The sequence below is a fragment of the Ahaetulla prasina genome, chromosome 2 (assembly GCF_028640845.1).
Source record: "Ahaetulla prasina isolate Xishuangbanna chromosome 2, ASM2864084v1, whole genome shotgun sequence".
Lineage (NCBI taxonomy): Eukaryota > Metazoa > Chordata > Lepidosauria > Squamata > Colubridae > Ahaetulla > Ahaetulla prasina.
This window is the reverse complement of record NC_080540.1, coordinates 189,557,164-189,574,233: the sequence shown is the minus strand read 5'-3', so window position 1 is coordinate 189,574,233 and position 17,070 is coordinate 189,557,164. Positions and strand designations below refer to the sequence as shown.

General features: G+C 43.1%; 1 protein-coding gene across 4 annotated transcripts in view; it reads left to right on the top strand.

The window, feature by feature from the left end:
• Positions 1-17,070, top strand: part of GSK3B (glycogen synthase kinase 3 beta) — a 150,973-nt gene that overhangs the window by 93,923 nt on the left and 39,980 nt on the right. For all 4 annotated transcript variants that reach the window (XM_058174220.1, XM_058174221.1, XM_058174222.1 and 1 more), the window contains exon 7: positions 8,061-8,158. In XM_058174220.1, coding sequence (XP_058030203.1) covers positions 8,061-8,158 — 98 coding nt within the window. The remainder of the gene's footprint in view (positions 1-8,060; positions 8,159-17,070) is intronic.

Below are 17,070 nucleotides of genomic sequence, written 5' to 3'. Positions count from 1 at the left end.
TGCATTCACCCACCGAAAAGTCCAGGCAATAGTCCTTCAAAGAGTTAACTGCAGTAATAGACCTTATCAGTTCCTTGCAATAATTGCAAGGCCATGATCTCCCAGCCGAAAGATTGCAAATTATGTTCTGGCAAGCAGTCTTTGTGGCACGAAACACAATGAGCAAAATTTTCAGAAATACGAACTGTTGTCTGCTATGACAACCACTCCCCTTTTTTTCATATTCCCCAGCCAGGGAGTGCCCATTCAGCATCCATGTGTGCTTTGCTTCCTAAGTCGACTCCTTGTCCTCTGTTGTTCACCTCTCCTAACTGCTCTGTGCATACGTGCATCTGGAACAGGCCCCAGCTGTTCTCCCTCCTCACTCATATCAGCATATCATATCCAAAGGCAGCTGCCTCTCCGGTGGCTGGGAAATGTCGGATGGCCCTGGATCTATCTCTGCGGCTGACACAGAGCCTTCCCCAGACTCCAGAACTGGCCCAAGTTCCTCCCCAACCTCCAAGTCTGCCGCCAACTCTGCTGGCAGCTGGCAGGCCATAACACATATTTCTTCTTATTAATGAATGAAAGAAAATAGAGGAAATCCATTCAGTTGTTAATTTCCTTTTTCCCTCTTTTATATGATCCACCATGACTCTCTAGAGCAGGGATGTCAAACTGGTGGGCCGGATGCGGCCACACCCACTCCAGCTCTGCAAATAGAAAAAAGTTGTGAAACATCACATGATGGCAATGTGACACGGCAAATTTGACATCCGTGCTCTAGAATCCCCAAAAGAAACATAGCAGACTCACAACTGGTCTCCTTGATCTATAAATATAACCTGTACATTTTATGAAGTAAATAACCTGGTTTTATATATCCTTTATATACTATTCAGGAAACGCTATAGTGTTTTAGATTGTTTAAATGTTACATGAAATAAGATTGGGCTTCTTTTCAGGCATCCAAGCATGTGTGAAGGAAAATAGCAATCATCAACCAATCACAATCCATTTCCAAGGCAGATGTGATACTAGATTGCCTGTGCTTCATAAGATGCTACTAACTAATCTCGAAGTGAGGCATAATAGAAGGTTTAACTGGGCCAAGGAAGATATTAGTATCTATCTTCTCAATTCAGAACAGGCCCAAACTTGGAAAAACTCAGTGTATTCCTCTATCCAACATCCATATAGAATGTAGAATGGTGGCCAGTAAGATCTCAGTTTCTGGACTAGTGGATGAGTACTATCGGATATTCCAACTGGCGGTTTGTTTTTTTAAAAAAATAGTACATTGTGCTCATAAAGAATATATAGTACCTGCAGTTTGGATATAACTTCTTTGTCATTTTCTTAATTTTAATATTGCTGTTTCCCAAAGTTGATTCAGGCAATGAATAATGCAAGCCATATTTAAAATTGCTTCCCTCCCAAGCCATGCTTTATTAAATTTACAATGCATTTTAAAATTATTTATCCCTTAAATTTGTTTCCATTTTAAAATACAATTTAAAATAATTTTTCTTTGAAATCCATCCCTTGTCACCTTAAGACACTTTAGAATTTAATAATTGTTATGCAAAGCTCACTTTCTGTCAAGGAACTGCTTTTTTTCTCAGGGGTTTTGGCTCTGCTGAAGAGAATAGTTGGAAACTGAGATTTCTGAGAAGACTAAAGCCACCTCCCATTTATCTAATCCAGGGGTCTGCAACCTTAAAACTCAAAGAGCCATTGGAATCTGTTTCCCACAGAAAAAAACAAACACCGGAACCACAAAACCTGGGTGGGCGTGGCCAACTTGATGTCACTCACTCCCAGTCACATGACCTCCTAGCTACGACCTACCCAGCTAGTCATTAGGGCAGAGAACCAGGAACCACAAAACCCGTTCTCTCTCCCCACCTCTCCCTGTATCTCTATCTTCCCACTCCCTCTCTATCTTTCCCTCTCTCCCCCCTCTCTCTGTATTTCTCCCTCTCGCTCTCCCTCTCTGTATCTCTCCCCTCCCTCTCTAGCTTCCCCTCCCTCTCCCCCCTCTCTTCCCCCATTTCCCCCCTCTCTGTATCTCTCTATGCCTCTTTCCCTGTATCTCTCTCTCTCCCCTCTCCCCATCTATATCCCTCCCTCCTCTGGTCTCTCTCTCCTCTCTCTCTCCCCTCTGTATCTATCTCTGTCTCTCTTTCTGTCTCTATCTCCCGTCTCACCCTCTCTGTAACTCTCTCTCTGTATCTCTCCCGTCTCTGTATCCTCTATATCTCTCTCTCTCTCCCCTTTCTCAGTATCTATCTGTATCTCTCCCCTCTCTCCCTTCTCTCTGTATTTTCTCCCCTTCCCCTTTCTCTGTATATCTCTCCCCTCTCCCCTCTCCTCTCTCTCCCCTTTCTCAGTATCTATCTGTATCTCTCCCCTCTCCCCTTCTGTATCTATCTGTATCTCTCTCCTCTCTCCCTTCTCTCTGTATTTTTGTCTCTCCCCTCTATCTCTCCCTCCCCTCAATCTCCTTCTTTCTCTGTATCTCTGCCCCTCTCCCCTTCCCCTCTCTCCCTCCTCTCTAGCTTCCCTCCTCTCCCCTCTCTCTTCCCCATTTCCCCTCTCTGTATCTCTCTGCCTCTTTCCTGTATCTCTCTCTCTCCCCTCTCCCCATCTATATCCCTCCCTCCTCTGGTCTCTCTCTCCCCTCTCTCTCTCCCCTCTGTATCTATCTCTGTCTCTCTTTCTGTCTCTATCTCCCCGTCTCACCCTCTCTGTAACTCTCTCTGTATCTCTCCCGTCTCTGTATCCCTCTATATCTCTCTCCCCTCTCTCCCCTTTCTCTGTATCTATCTGTATCTCTCTCTCTCCCTTCTCTCTGTATTTTCTCCCCTTCCCCTTTCTCTGTATATCTCTCCCCTCTCCCCTCTCCTCTCTCTCTCCCCTTTCTCAGTATCTATCTGTATCTCTCCCCTCTCTCCCCTTCTGTATCTATCTGTATCTCTCCTCTCTCCCTTCTCTCTGTATTTTTGTCTCTCCCCTCTATCTCTCCCTCCCCTCAATCTCCTTCTTTCTCTGTATCTCTGCCCCTCTCCCCTTCCCCTCTCTCCCTCCTCTCTAGCTTCCCTCCTCTCCCCTCTCTCTTCCCCATTTCCCCTCTCTGTATCTCTCTGCCTCTTTCCTGTATCTCTCTCTCTCCCCTCTCCCCATCTATATCCCTCCTCCTCTGGTCTCTCTCTCCCCTCTCTCTCTCCCCTCTGTATCTATCTCTGTCTCTCTTTCTGTCTCTATCTCCCCGTCTCACCCTCTCTGTAACTCTCTCTGTATCTCTCCCGTCTCTGTATCCCTCTATATCTCTCTCCCCTCTCTCCCTTTCTCTGTATCTATCTGTATCTCTCTCTCTCCCTTCTCTCTGTATTTTCTCCCCTTCCCCTTTCTCTGTATATCTCTCCCCTCTCCCCTCTCCTCTCTCTCTCCCTTTCTCAGTATCTATCTGTATCTCTCCCCTCTCTCCCCTTCTGTATCTATCTGTATCTCTCCTCTCTCCCTTCTCTCTGTATTTTTGTCTCTCCCCTCTATCTCTCCCTCCCCCTCAATCTCCTTCTTTCTCTGTATCTCTGCCCCCTCTCCCCCTTCCCCCCTCTCTCCCCCCTCCTCCCTCTCTGCCACCTCTCTCCCCCTCTGTATCTCTTTGTGTGTGTCTTTCTCTTTATGTCTTTGTGTGTGTGTGTGTGTGTGTGTATCTGTAGCTCTCTCTCGTATCTGTGTCTGTGTCTCTTCTCACTCTAGGAGAGCCCTTGGGGCTCTTCAATACTCCTTTTCTCTCTTTCTTTTTGGAAAACTGGGCTGGCTGAGGAACGATCACAAACTGCAGTGGGCGACCCTCCTCCTCCTCCTCGTGACCCCCTAGCTGGCTGTGGCGGGGATGGGAGTGTGCACACAAGCGGGGAGACCCTCCTCAAGCGAGCAGGTGAGCTTGGCCAAAGAACAGCAAAGGTGTGCACAGGGCAGGCGGCTGCTCCCTTGAAGAGGGTCTCCCCACTAGTGCGCACCCTCCCGCCACAGCTGGCTAGGGGGTCGTGAAAGGAAAAGGAGGAGGAAGGTCAACTGAAGGGAAGCCTCTGCTGCATTTGTGCTCATTCCTCAGCCAGCCCAGAGTTCCAAAAGGAAGAAAGAAAAGTAGTAGCGAAGACCCTCAAGGAGAGCTCACCAGCTTGTCCCAGCCTCGGCTTTCCTGATCCTCGGGTTGGGTGTGCGAGGTTCGGTGGGGCCAGCCCTCTTTTCCCGCTACCCTGAGCTTCTTAAAGCCGCAGCTAGGCGCTGCAGACCTATCTCCCTTTCTGTCATCTCATCCTTTCGAATCCCATTTCCACCCTGCCAGCCCTCGTGTTAGTGAGGCCGGCATCAATCCTGGCCAGGTCAGGTCAGTGTCTCAGGGTGGAGAGCAGGTTGCGCATCTCCCCAAGCAACCGAGGCATGCCCAGCACCAACAAGGGCTGGAAGAAGCTCCAGCAAGAGTGAGGTGCCAGAGAATCAGCCCCGGCTGCTCCTCCATCCCCTATTGTCACCCTTACCTTCTCAGGCCAGGTGAGGAATGACAGGGAGGGGAGGGGCCAACCATTGATGGGAGAGAGCCGCAGCAGAGGGCCCAAAGAGCCACAGGTGGGTTGCCAACACCCGATCTAGCCACTCCTAAATTATCACTATTGCAGTTACTACTTTTGCTGAAGCTTCTAAAAGCTCCCATAATTGCTATTGCACAAGGCCCATCAGCCATATAGTCTTCTTATTGAAGAAGCAATCTAATAGTTGTTAAGGCATCAGGTAGAAAGTGGGAGACCATGCATTCTAGTCCCACCTAAGCCATGAAATCCAGTTGGGTGACTTTGGGCCAGTCGCTTTCTCTAAGCCCAACTCCCTTCACAGGGTTTTATGGGGAAAGCAGGAGGAAGTGTGTTGCATAAGTTGTATTTGTAAATACCTTTGTATTATTTATTTGTAAACAATAATTTGTAAACAGTTATTTGTAAACAAAGGTGGTATAAATAAATATTTCCAGAATTAATTTTTCTTCATTATCTTTTCGCTTTCTGAACATGGCTGATATCATGATGGGGATTAGCAACATGCCACATAAAATTTCTTTGATGTTACTGACCTTCCAGAATGATACATTTTAGATAAGATTGCATGAAATATTTGACGTTTTGATTATTTTAAAGTAGTTTCATTTCTTCTCAACACATAAAAACTCCCATTCGGATACCTGCTGATTCCTCAGTTGTATTGTGATTCTGCTTGAATATATCATTCTAGTCATTACATTTTAAGGCAAAGAAAACTATAGGAATGATGTGCTGAAGCAGCTAAACTACAAGAAAATGCTATATTTATGCCTTTTTAACTTTGAGAGGAATTTATAAGTATGTATAGCATGAAAAAAGTGTATTTGAATGGGGTTTTTTCTATCTCAAAATATTAGAACTCAAGACAATTCATTGAAATTAAATATGGGGAGATTCCATGACAGTAAAAAGGCACACAGTACTTAAAAATGTTTAAATATACACTAAACTGTTGTACACAGAGAACTGTGTTAGCTTATGCAGTGAAAATCTTCTAGTTTAACTTTGCAACGTTCTGCTGCTAAATGTATTAATGGCCACCATGTTTTAAAAGAGGAGCAAATATATGGAGGATATAGTTAGCAAAAAGTTACTAATCTTCATGCTCTTATTCTATAAAATAAAACTCTGAAATCAATTTTTATGGAGAAAACAGTGTTCTGCTTGTAAATTTTTCTGTAAATTAGTTAGCAGTTGTTTGACACCCAGTGGTGGGCTAGATATTGTGCATGACAAAATTGGTGGACCAGAGAAATGCTGTGGCTATAATTTACTTGGACTTTAGTAAGGCATTTGGTAAAGTAGACCACAATCTACTACTTAATAAGATAGAAAAATATGGGTTAGATAGTAGTACCACCAGATGGATTTGTAACTGGCTGACTAACTGCACTCAATGTGTAGTCCTCCATGGAACTGCATATACATGGAAGGAAATATGCAGTGGGGTACCCCAGGGCTCTGTCCTAGGCCCAGTGTTCTTCAATATCTTCGTCAATGATTTAGATGAGATGATAGATGGGGAACTCATCAAATTTGCAAATGACACCAAGCTGACAGGAATAGCTGCCACTCAGAAGATAAGCTTAAGATACAGAAAGATCTTGACAGACTTGAACATTGGGCCCAACTAACAAAATGAAATTCAATGGTAGAAAAAGCTTCTACATTTAGGCAAGAAAAACCAAATGCACATGTATAGTATAGGTGCTATCTGGCTCAATAGTAGTAATTGTGAGAGAGATCTTGGACACTCACTTAAATCTGAGGTAGTGGTGTGCAACAGCTGGTAAAAAAGCCAACACAGTCCTAGGCTGCATTAACAGAGGGATAGAATCAAAGTCATGTGAAAAGGGCCTCTGGTGGCTCTACAGACTAATGCAGTCTGTTATTAACAGCTGCTTGCAATTACTGCAAGTTCAAGTCCCACCAGGCCCAAGGTTGACTCAGCCTTCCATCCTTTATAAGGTAGGTAAAATGAGGACCCAGATTGTTGGGGGCAATAAAAGTTGACTTTGTATATTATACAAATGGATGAGACAATTGCTTAACACATTGTAAGCTGCCCTGAGTCTTCGGAGAAGGGCGGGATATAAATTCAAAAAAAAAAAGTGTTAATACCACTCTATAATGCCTTGGTAAGACTACATTTGGAATACTGCATCTAGTTTTGGTCATCCCCATTGTAAAAAATGATGTTGAGACTGTACAAAGAGTACAGAGAAGAGCAACAAAAATGATTAGGGGACTGGAGACTAAAACATATAAAGAACGGTTGTTGGAATTGGGTATGTGTCATCTAATGAAAAGAAGTGGGGTGACATAGTAGTTTCCCAATATCTAAGAGGTTGCCATAAAGAAGAGGGAGTCAACTTATTCTCCAAGTGGGCAGGACAAGAAACTAATCAAAGACAGAAGCAGCCTAGAACTAAGGAGAGAAATTTCCTGACAGTTAGAACAATTAGTGGAATAATTTGCCTCCAGAAGCTGTGGATGCTCCAACACTGGAAGCTTTAATGAGAGATTGAAAAATCATTTGTCTGAAATAGTATAGTGCTTCCTGCTTGTGCAGGATGTTGGACTAGAAGACCTCCAAAGTCCCTTCCAACTCTGTTATTCTATTATTGTGTTCTGTTATATAAGATATTGGACTAGGAATGGGGAGAGAAATATTGAAATCTAGCTATGAATACTCATTGGATAACTTTAAGCCAGCACTGTTTGTGAACCCAGACTCCCTCAAAGGTTGTGAGTGAAAAAAATTCTAGATCCACTATCCTGAGCTTATAAAGTAAAGGCAGGACATACATTTGGAAATTATATAGCGATACCTTGATTGCAGAAATGAGAGTATTGGAATATAAAGGCCCTGAATGCTCCATATGCTCCATGGTCTCCAGATTGCTTATTCCTTCTCTAACAGAATGAACTTAAAAGGTAAAACATCAGCTTTGGAAGCCATATTAGGCCGGAAGCTTCCATGCTGCCACCTACTCATGTGTGGAAAGTAGGAGGGGGTATTTAGTAGAGGGGTTTTTTTAAGACATAATAACATTCTTCCTGTTGGTCAAGGTCAGGCTGATCCTGCATCTGGAGAAGGAGTGGTTGGAGTGCTGTCTCATGATGGGATGGATGGTGATTGGAGCATGTGATCGACTGAGGAGTGAGGGGATGGTTTTGGGGGTTTTGATTTACTGAGGGAAAACCCGGACCTCTCAGATTTGGGTTTTCCCAGATGTGCCAGTTTACCTATTCTAGTAAATAGAACTTTGAAAAATGCTTGCTTCAGAGTTTTTACTTGGGGTTTTTTCTGGAACGCTAACATAAAAAAAATTATTTGATTTATATATGTATATGTATTATCTTCTTCCTTGTGTATAAACTTGCTTATATTTGTGAGTTAGATATAGCCATATTGGATATGCAATTCTTGTAATTGGTCCCCTATGTTTTATTTTTCTCTCCCTCTCTCCCTAGATGTTTGGTCGGCAGGTTGTGTGTTGGCAGAATTATTATTAGGACAGCCAATTTTCCCAGGAGATAGTGGTGTAGATCAGTTGGTGGAAATAATTAAGGTAAGCGGGTTTTTTATTAGCTGAACATCATTTTAAAATACAAAACAAAACAAACTTTTCTAAAGTCTTCTTTCTAGTTAAAACTAAATGTGATACCTTTTAAAATAAGGAGCATATATTATGGAGATAACCAACTGCAATTGTGGTGTCTTAACTGATTTTCCATAGATGCGGAAGACAATTTTCCATATTCTAAAACAGTGGTCACCAACCAGTGGTCTGCGAACCACTAGTGGTCCATGAGAAAATTTTGGTGGTCCGCCGCACACCCAGGTGGAGGAGCTGCTCGGGATGAGCAATGGTCAGTCCTGTGACTAGAGCTCTGGAATATGGGACTGGCCAGGTGGGGCTGTAAATCTCCGCTGTAGAGGGAGGTTTGGGTAACTTGCAATTTTGCAGCGCAGCCCTCACCAGCTGGAATGAGGTAATGGTGCAAGGGTGGTGGTGCAGGTGGGCCAAAGCAATGGGTGGCAGGAACCCTGGGCTGTTTCTTCCCCCTGCTGTAGCTTCATGTCGGCTGAACTTACCAGTGGCTGTCCCCACCCCTCGCCCTCCCTTCCCAGTCACTCCTCGCCTGGCAAGGGAAGAGTGGGGGATGGAGATTCGGTCCACATTCCAGAGCAGGAGAAAAGCTTCATCTCTTGCTGGATCTCAAGCCCATTTCTTCTGGCCCTTGTTGGTACTCTGCACACCTTGGTCTCTCGGGGAGATGCTTGACTTCCTCTCGGGGAGATGCTTGACTTCCCAAGACACTGGCTGGCTCGTGAGATGAAAGAGAATGTGGGGGGGTGGGGAGAAAGAAAGAAAGAGAATGAAAGAGAGAGAGAAAGAAAGGGGGAGATGAGAGAGAGAAAGAGGGGGAAGAGAGATGAGACAGAGAGAAAGAGCGAGGACGAGTGAGAGAAAGAGGGGGAGAGAGAAAGAGAATGAAAGAGAGAAAGAGACAAAATGAGAGAGTGAGAGAGAGAATGAGAGAGAATCAGAATGAGAGAGAGAGACAGAATGAAAGAGAAAGAGAGAGAGACAGAATGAAAAAATGAGAGAGAGAAAGAAAAAGAGAGAATGAGAGAAAGAAACAGAATGAAAGAGAGAATGAGAGAGAGAGAGTGAGTCAGAGGGACAGAGAAAGAGAGAGAAAGAGACAGAATGAAAGAGAGAAAGAAAGAGACAGAGAGAAAGAAAAAGAGACAGAATGGAAGAGAAAGAAAGAGACAGAGGGAATCAGAGAGAGAATGAGAGTAAATGAGTGGGAGAGAGAGAAAGAGAGAGCGGTAGAGAGAAAGAATGAGAGAGAAAGAGTGGAAGAGAGAGAGAGAGAAAGAGAGAGGAGGGAGAGTGCCTGAAGGACCCATCCCGTTACTGGGAGTCCAGGCGCTTCAGCAAGCAGCACGCTGGATTCATATTAGTGGTCCGCGGGATTTAAAATTATGAATTTAGTAGTCCCTGAGGTGCAGAAGGTTGGGGACCCCGTTCTAAAAGATTGCTCAAGCCAAAAAACCAACAAGAAAAAAGCAAACAAAAAAAATTAAACATCAACAAAAAGTAAAAGTTGAAAATTTCTTAAACTAAGGAGAAATGTATTCTAAACTAGTTACCTACATTTACAGTGTTTCTCTTGTGTGATCTTTGTGATTCACATGTAAAGAGGTTATGTACCTATCAGAACCTTTTAGAGATAATAGATTTGGAGATGTGGGAATTCCTTTTCTTTGTCCTTACTTTACATAACTAGGCGCAGTGCCCACTACTCTCCTCAAGTTTGTTTTCATCGACAACGACCAGAACAGTCTTTTGAAGTTTCATCATTCACGTATTTGAGAATTTATCCATTTGATTTAGCATATTTGCCCCTCCATGTTGGATACAACAACCATGATCACTTTTTCTCCAAACACCTCATTTTAGCCTTCTGGCCCTTTCCAGCTAAAGTTCAGTTCTTCTTTGTCTAGATCCGTGATGGCAAGCCTATGACACGCGTGCCACAGGTGGCACACAGCACCCTCTCTGTGGGCACGCGAGCCGTCGCCACAGTTCAGGTCCACCAGATATGTGTGCGCACCTCCCACCAGCCAGCTGGTTGTTGGCTCTCTGCCACACGTGCGCGGGGGCGCATGCAGGGGCTATGCACGGGGATGGGGCGAAGGGGACCGAATGCACGGGGACAGGGCACATATGCGCGAGGGTGCGCACACGTTGCATTTTGGGGTTTGGGCTTTGTGCACTTGGTCCGGAAAGGGTTGGCCATCACTGTCTAGATCAAACTTTATAAATGCTAGAATGAAGCCACCTTCTTGGCTTTGTTGTTGGCCAAAAATAAGTCATTATTGGTACATGTTTCTGGTAGAAGCCAACATACCAGTAGATGGGTCTGGTTTTATGTCTCTCCACATTCAGATAGTGTGTTGTTAACTGCTAAAAGTCTTCACTTGAACATATTGGTTTTGCATTTAAGCATTATGGACACTAACTTCTGATTCCATTTTTTCAAAAGTTTCCTTCAATATTTAAAACGTCTTAGGCCATTTTATAGGTCCTAGCTAACTGTGTATTTTTCTCCATTAACTATAAACTTTAGTTCTCTTTAGTGTCCAGTATTAGAAATTGCTTATGTTTCTCTTGTAAAAGTTGAAACAAATCTATTTCCCAAGGTTTTGTATAATTAATTCCAAAATTTAATTTCAAAGTTTATGGCTATCTAGGATAAAAGTCTTACTCCTCTTTTTGCTGTTTCAAACTTTTAACTTTTTAAAATTATTTTTTAAACAAACTTTATTAAGTTTCAAAGAAAGATAAAGATAAAATACAAATTAACAAATAACAAAGAAAAAGTTAAAAAGTGACAAGAGAAAAAAGAAAAATATACAAAAAATAACTTTCAACTTTCTTTAGTACAGATACAAATATACCATAAAGTAACCTTTACATTGATTAAAATTATCTTTCATGAAGGAAACATATGACATTTTCAGACTTGTCAATCCAAAGGTCTTTAATGACTTACAAGTAATTAATAAACAATTCCCAATTGTGATTAGAAAATGAAATTAGCGTAAGTACTGTGTTTCCTCGAAAATATGATCTACTCCCAAAATAAGTCCTAGCCTGACTTTTGGGGGTTGGCCTAATATAAGCCCTCCCCCAAAAAGAAGCCCTAGTGAAGGTGGTGGGCATGGCCAGCACAGGAGACATCCCTTTCCTTCTCATGGCTCATGGCTGCTCAGTACCTTAATTGCAGCCTGCAGATCAGCAGAGCCAGCGAGGGCCGGGAGTTCTGTCTATCTGGGCACCTGGAGATGTTTCCAGCACACTCTTGCTAGCCTCAGCCCTCTCCTGCAGCTCGCCTTGTGGCTCTGGAGCAGCGGCAACCACGATTTGTGCTCTGTCAGGCCTGGAGCTTGGGTGTTGCTCAGGCTGCTGCTACTATGATGAGGCAGAAAGCCATGCAGCCTGTAGGACTTGGCTCCACCCCCAGCCTCTGCCCGTCTGCTGTGCCTGCTGCACCTGTTGCTGCTGGCCTTGCAGGGGCTCCTTGCCCTCCTGGCTTTGCTGCTCTCAGCAGCCCTCCTGGGTTGCTCCTGCCTGACGTGAGCACCACCACCGACCTGCCAGGATCCCCTTCGCCAGTGGTTGTGCTGCCCTGAGCGAGCTCAATGGCGGCTCTGCAGCAGGCAGAGGAAGGAGGGGGAGATCGCCCCTTCTTCCTTTGCACCCCAAAACCCCATTTTCCATGGCCGCCAAGCCTGCAGCCTGCACCCCTCTTGCAAGAGACGCAAGTCAATCTTACCCATGAAGGCCTCCCAGTGCAATGCTTTGCTGCAGCTTTGGAGCAAACCTCTGCCTTCCCTATGCAGGATTGCAAGGCTGGAGGCTTCAAAGCCACGGAGCGAGTAGTTTGGATGTGCGCCTGTGCAAGGCGTGGAGTCTTGCACAGGCTGGGGGGCGGGGTGGAGTCGATTCCTATGGGCCGCATAGCTTTCTGCCTCATCGTAGCAGCAGCCTGAGCAACACCTGAGTTCCAGACTTGGCAGAGTGCAAATCATGGTCACCGCCTGCTCCAGAGCCACAAGGTGAGCTGCAGAAGAGAGGGCCCCTCGGCTGTGAGGTTGCCTGGTGCTGTGGGCAGGGCTGAAGCTACCAAGAGTACGCCGGAAACATCTCCAGGCTCCTGGAAAGACAGAACTCCCGGCCCACACTGCCTCAGCTGATTAAGGGGCCAAGCAGCCATCAGGTGACTGCACTCGCTGCCTCCTGCACCTCAAAAAAATTAAAGACACCCCCATAAAGAAGCACTAGCCCTTTTGGGGGGATTAAAAGACCGGGTCTTATTTTTGGGAAAACATGGTAGTGTCCTTTGAAAGGTGCTGATTGAGGTTGTGAGCAAATGACTATTCCTGTTGTCTTCAGTATTCAAAACATTCCAGAGACTGCTGTTTTGTGATCTTTTCACAAGGGGCAACTCTTTAGAATACATGTAAGCAGTCTTCCGTCCTCTCCTTGTTTGAGGAGGTTCTAAAGAGTTGGTTTACTCAACAGCTCTTTTTTGCAGTTGTTGATGCTCCTTTTTTCAGAGACAACTTTAGTTGACCATTTCTAGCTAGTTCTCCAGAAGTTGAAGAATGCACTATTTGAGACTGACTTACAGAGTTCACCTGGATCGGGGAGAATTTTTTAAAATTAAAAATATTTTAAGTGCTTCCTTTAAGCAAATGGAACTCATTCCACACTTAATTACCAACTCACCCTTTAACTGTTAGGCTTTCTGGCTGATAAGCGAGAATAAAGATCAAACAGGCATGTTGTGGCCTACATCTCTATATCTCATGCAAAAGAATTTACAGTTATGTGAAAAAGTAAGTTCTTTGAATTTTACTATTTTATGTATCAGGACATAATAAAAAAATCATCTGGTCCCTAGCAGTTCTTAAAAGTAGACAGCTACAACTTCAAATGAATAACAACACATGACATATTACACCATGTCATCTCCAGCACTGATGTTGGAGTGTTAACACAATGCCAAAGAGTAAAGACATCAGCAATGATCTTAGAGAAGTTATTGTTGCTTCCCATCAATCTGGTTATAAGGCCATTTCCAAACAATTTAGAGTCCATCATTCTATAGTGAGGAAGATTATTTACAAGGGGAAAACATGTTTGTGTTTGAAGTCTGTCTGCTTCCAAAGAGATTTCATCATTAACTCTATATGAGGTAGCACACTACCAGGTTGAGTCAGTTCACAATTTGGGGGTCCTTTTATATCCCCACAGCTCCTGTTCAAGTAGCAGGAACCAGCTATGGCTAAGAGAGTATTTGCTCAGCTCAGTATAGTGCACAATTGAATCATTTACTGGAACAGAAAGGATTAATTCGCTGTCTTCTATGCCTTGGTCGCTTTGGTTGGACTATTATACTATGGAAAATGATGTTGCCCTAGAAATGTATTTAGAAACTGTAGCTGGTCTAGAATATGGTAGCTCATATGATGCTGAGTGCTCCTCATGAAGTAGCCATGAAATACATTTATTCCAAGAATTGTACTGGTTGCTTTTTGGTTTCTAGGTGCAATTCTGGATTCATTTTATTCTGGCAGTTCCCATGACAGGAGTAACAATCAATAAGTATATCTGGAGCAGCTCAAGATTGTCTGTGTGCATTTTGGGAGAAAATAACTACATGTTTGTATGCAGGGGCAGAATAGGTACCCAGGTTCCAGACAGCATTGTCTTGATTTCTGCATGGTCTTCTACTGATCCCCCTCTGCTGAAAATAGTCTTTGCAAATATGCCTCTTGCTTATCTAATGGTTGCCATAGTAGCCATGGGTTGCTACACTATTATAACTGGCTTACATGATTATCCTCACCTATTGAAACATCCTGAGTTAATATGACTGGCTTAGTTCAGTGCAATACTTGTTTTGCAGCTGTCTTTCGCAGTACTCTTTTCAAATTTGGGTACTGTCCTCTTTGTAAACAAATTAGCAGTCTACGCGGACAGATTACATATCTAGAATCTCTAATCTATGCTCTCCAAGCAGAAATTAGGTGCCCAATTCAGTCATTCCAGCTGCTGTGCCATCAGCCCCCTCTACCACAAAGATCCTGCAAGAAAAGGGCAGTATGGACAACTGTGGGATCTGGCAGGGTGAGAGCTGTGAACCATAAACACAAAGCTTTCACAGTGTCCCAGTATAACAGATATAGTGCCCTTGCTGACCTTAATAGGAACACTAAAGTGACAGATCAAGGTAGTTGTGATACTGATAACTCAAACAATCAAGGGATTATGGTCCAAGATGAAGAACTTACTTTGGAAAAGTGTGTATCAAGTATTACAGATCGGTCACACAAGAAGAGCACGGTATCCAAAAAGAGAAGCCACCTTCTGATTGGTGATTCAATTGTAAGGGATGTAAATTTAGGAAAGGATATGGAGGTTTTGAAAGAGGTCAGGTGTCTACCTGGTGCTACTGCCAGCAGAGACAAGAGGCGTATTCTTAAGATAGTCAAGAATGCCAGTAAGGATTCTGATGTTGATGCTATTATACACCTTGGCACAAATGATCTGTCCCAAAAGGATGTACTTTCTGTGCAGAATGATTTCCAGAGCTTGGGGTATGAACTTAATAGCATAGGTTGTAGGCATATCTTTTCAGAGGTTTTACCAGTACATAAGGAACAAAAAGGTAAAGGCCAGCGTGTAGTGGAGTTTAATGTGTGGCTAAAGGAGTGGTGTAAAAGGGAAGGCTTTGGTTTTATTAGTCACGATGTCTGCAACTGGTCCAATGAAAAATTGTACAAAAGAGATGGATTGCATCCATCAAAGAAAGGGACTGAGTTACTTAGCAATACATTCACAGATTTTCTGGATAAACATTTAAACTGAACAGTGGGGACAGAGAATTAACTGATATAGAAAATTTCTGTCCCCAGCAATCGAAAACTAAAAGGGTTATCAGTGCATGTAACATAGATGTCTGTATGGGTAAGACTATCAACCATGCTATCAAGCAAAACCAAGCATTTAACAGTGAGTGCCATACCATGTGCACTAAACCAACAGGTGGCAAGAAAGTAGGGGCAGTCAACACAGGTTATGTAGACAGTAAACACAAGATCAATCCAAATGGACTCAAATGTCTATACACCAATGCACAGAGTATGAGGAATAAACAGGGTGAATTAGAAATCCAAGTAAATGAGGGTAGATATGATATTGTTGCCATTACGGAAACTTGGTGGGATGAAACTGACAAATGGAACATACAGCTAGAGGATATAAATTATTTAAAAGAAATAGACCAAATAAAAGAGGAGGTGGAGTTGCACTATATATAAGAAATAACTACATCTCTACAGAAATAGAGCACAACAATGATGAAAATCATCTTGAATGTATTTGGGTCAATATAAAAGGGTGAAAACGATATTGCCTTAGGTCTATACTATAGGCCACCCAACCAAACAGAGGAAGTAGATGAACTTTTGCTAGTCAGCTAACTAAGGTATGTAGGAAGCACATCACAGTAGTAATGGGGATTTTAACTACCCTGACATCAACTGGGAAACAAACTCTGCACCAAGTGGAAGATCCAACAGGTTCCTAACAAACCTAGCAGACAACTTTGTTTCCCAAAAATAGAGAAGGCGACAAGGGATCAGCCATACTGGACTTAATTCTCACTAACAGAGATGAAATGATAGAAGGTGTTGAAGCTACAGGAACCTTGGGGCAAGTGACCACGCAATATTGGAATTCGACATTAAGCAAATACAAGTAGTAGAACAAAGTCAAACTAGAGTCTTGGACTTTAAGAGAGCTAATTTCAATAAACTTAGAGAGAGCTTGAGAAGGATTCAATGGATGAGAATCCTCAGGGGAAAACAACTCAAGAAGCTTGGGAAATTTTGAAAAGTGAGATTATAAAAGCACAGTCTAACACAATACCAATGAAGAAGAAAATAATAGATCTCAAAAGAAACCAGCATGGATGCATAAAGAACTATCTGACAAATTGAAAGACAAAAAGGACAAATATAAAAAATGGAAAGAGGGGCAAATAACTAAGGCAGAATATCAGCAAATAGCCCGAGCCTGTAAAGATGAAGTGAGGAAAGCTAAGGCTCACAATGAACAAAGGCTAGCGACAAAAGTAAAAAATAACAAAAAAAGCTTCTTCCAACATGTTAAAAACAAGAAAAAAGTCAAGGAAACAATTGGCCCATTGCTGGGAGAAAGTGGAAAGAAGATGACAAGCAACAGGGAGAAAGCAGATCTACTTAACTCATTTTTTGCATCAGTCTTTACACAAAAGGAAAAAACAATCCAACCTATCAAAAACAGCACTACAAAAAACAGATTAGAAACACAAGTTAAAATAGGGAAGAAAATGGTAAGTGAACACCTGTCTACCCTAGACGAGTTGAAATCACCAGGACCGGATGGGTTACACCCCAAGGTTCTGAAGGAACTGGCAGACGTGATCTCAGAACCACTGAACTATATCTTTCAAAGATTCTGGAGCACAGGGGAGCTGCCAGAGGACTGGAAAAGAGTTGATGTAGTTCCCATCTTCAAAAAAGGAAAAAAAAAAACAGATCCAGGAAACTACAGACCTATCAGCCTGACCTCAATACCGGGGAAGATTCTGGAAAAGATAATCAAGCAACGAATCACCGAACACCTAGAAGCAAACAAAGTAATAACCAAAAGCCAAGATGGGTTTGTCAAAAACAGGTAATACCAAACAAATTGTATTGTATTTTTTGACAAAGTGACAAAATTAGTGGACCAGAGGAATCCTGTGGATATAATTTACTTGGACTTCAGAAAGGCATTTGATAAAACCTACTACTTGATAAGATAGAAAAATGTGGGTTAGACAGCAGCACCAACAGATGGATTCGTAACTG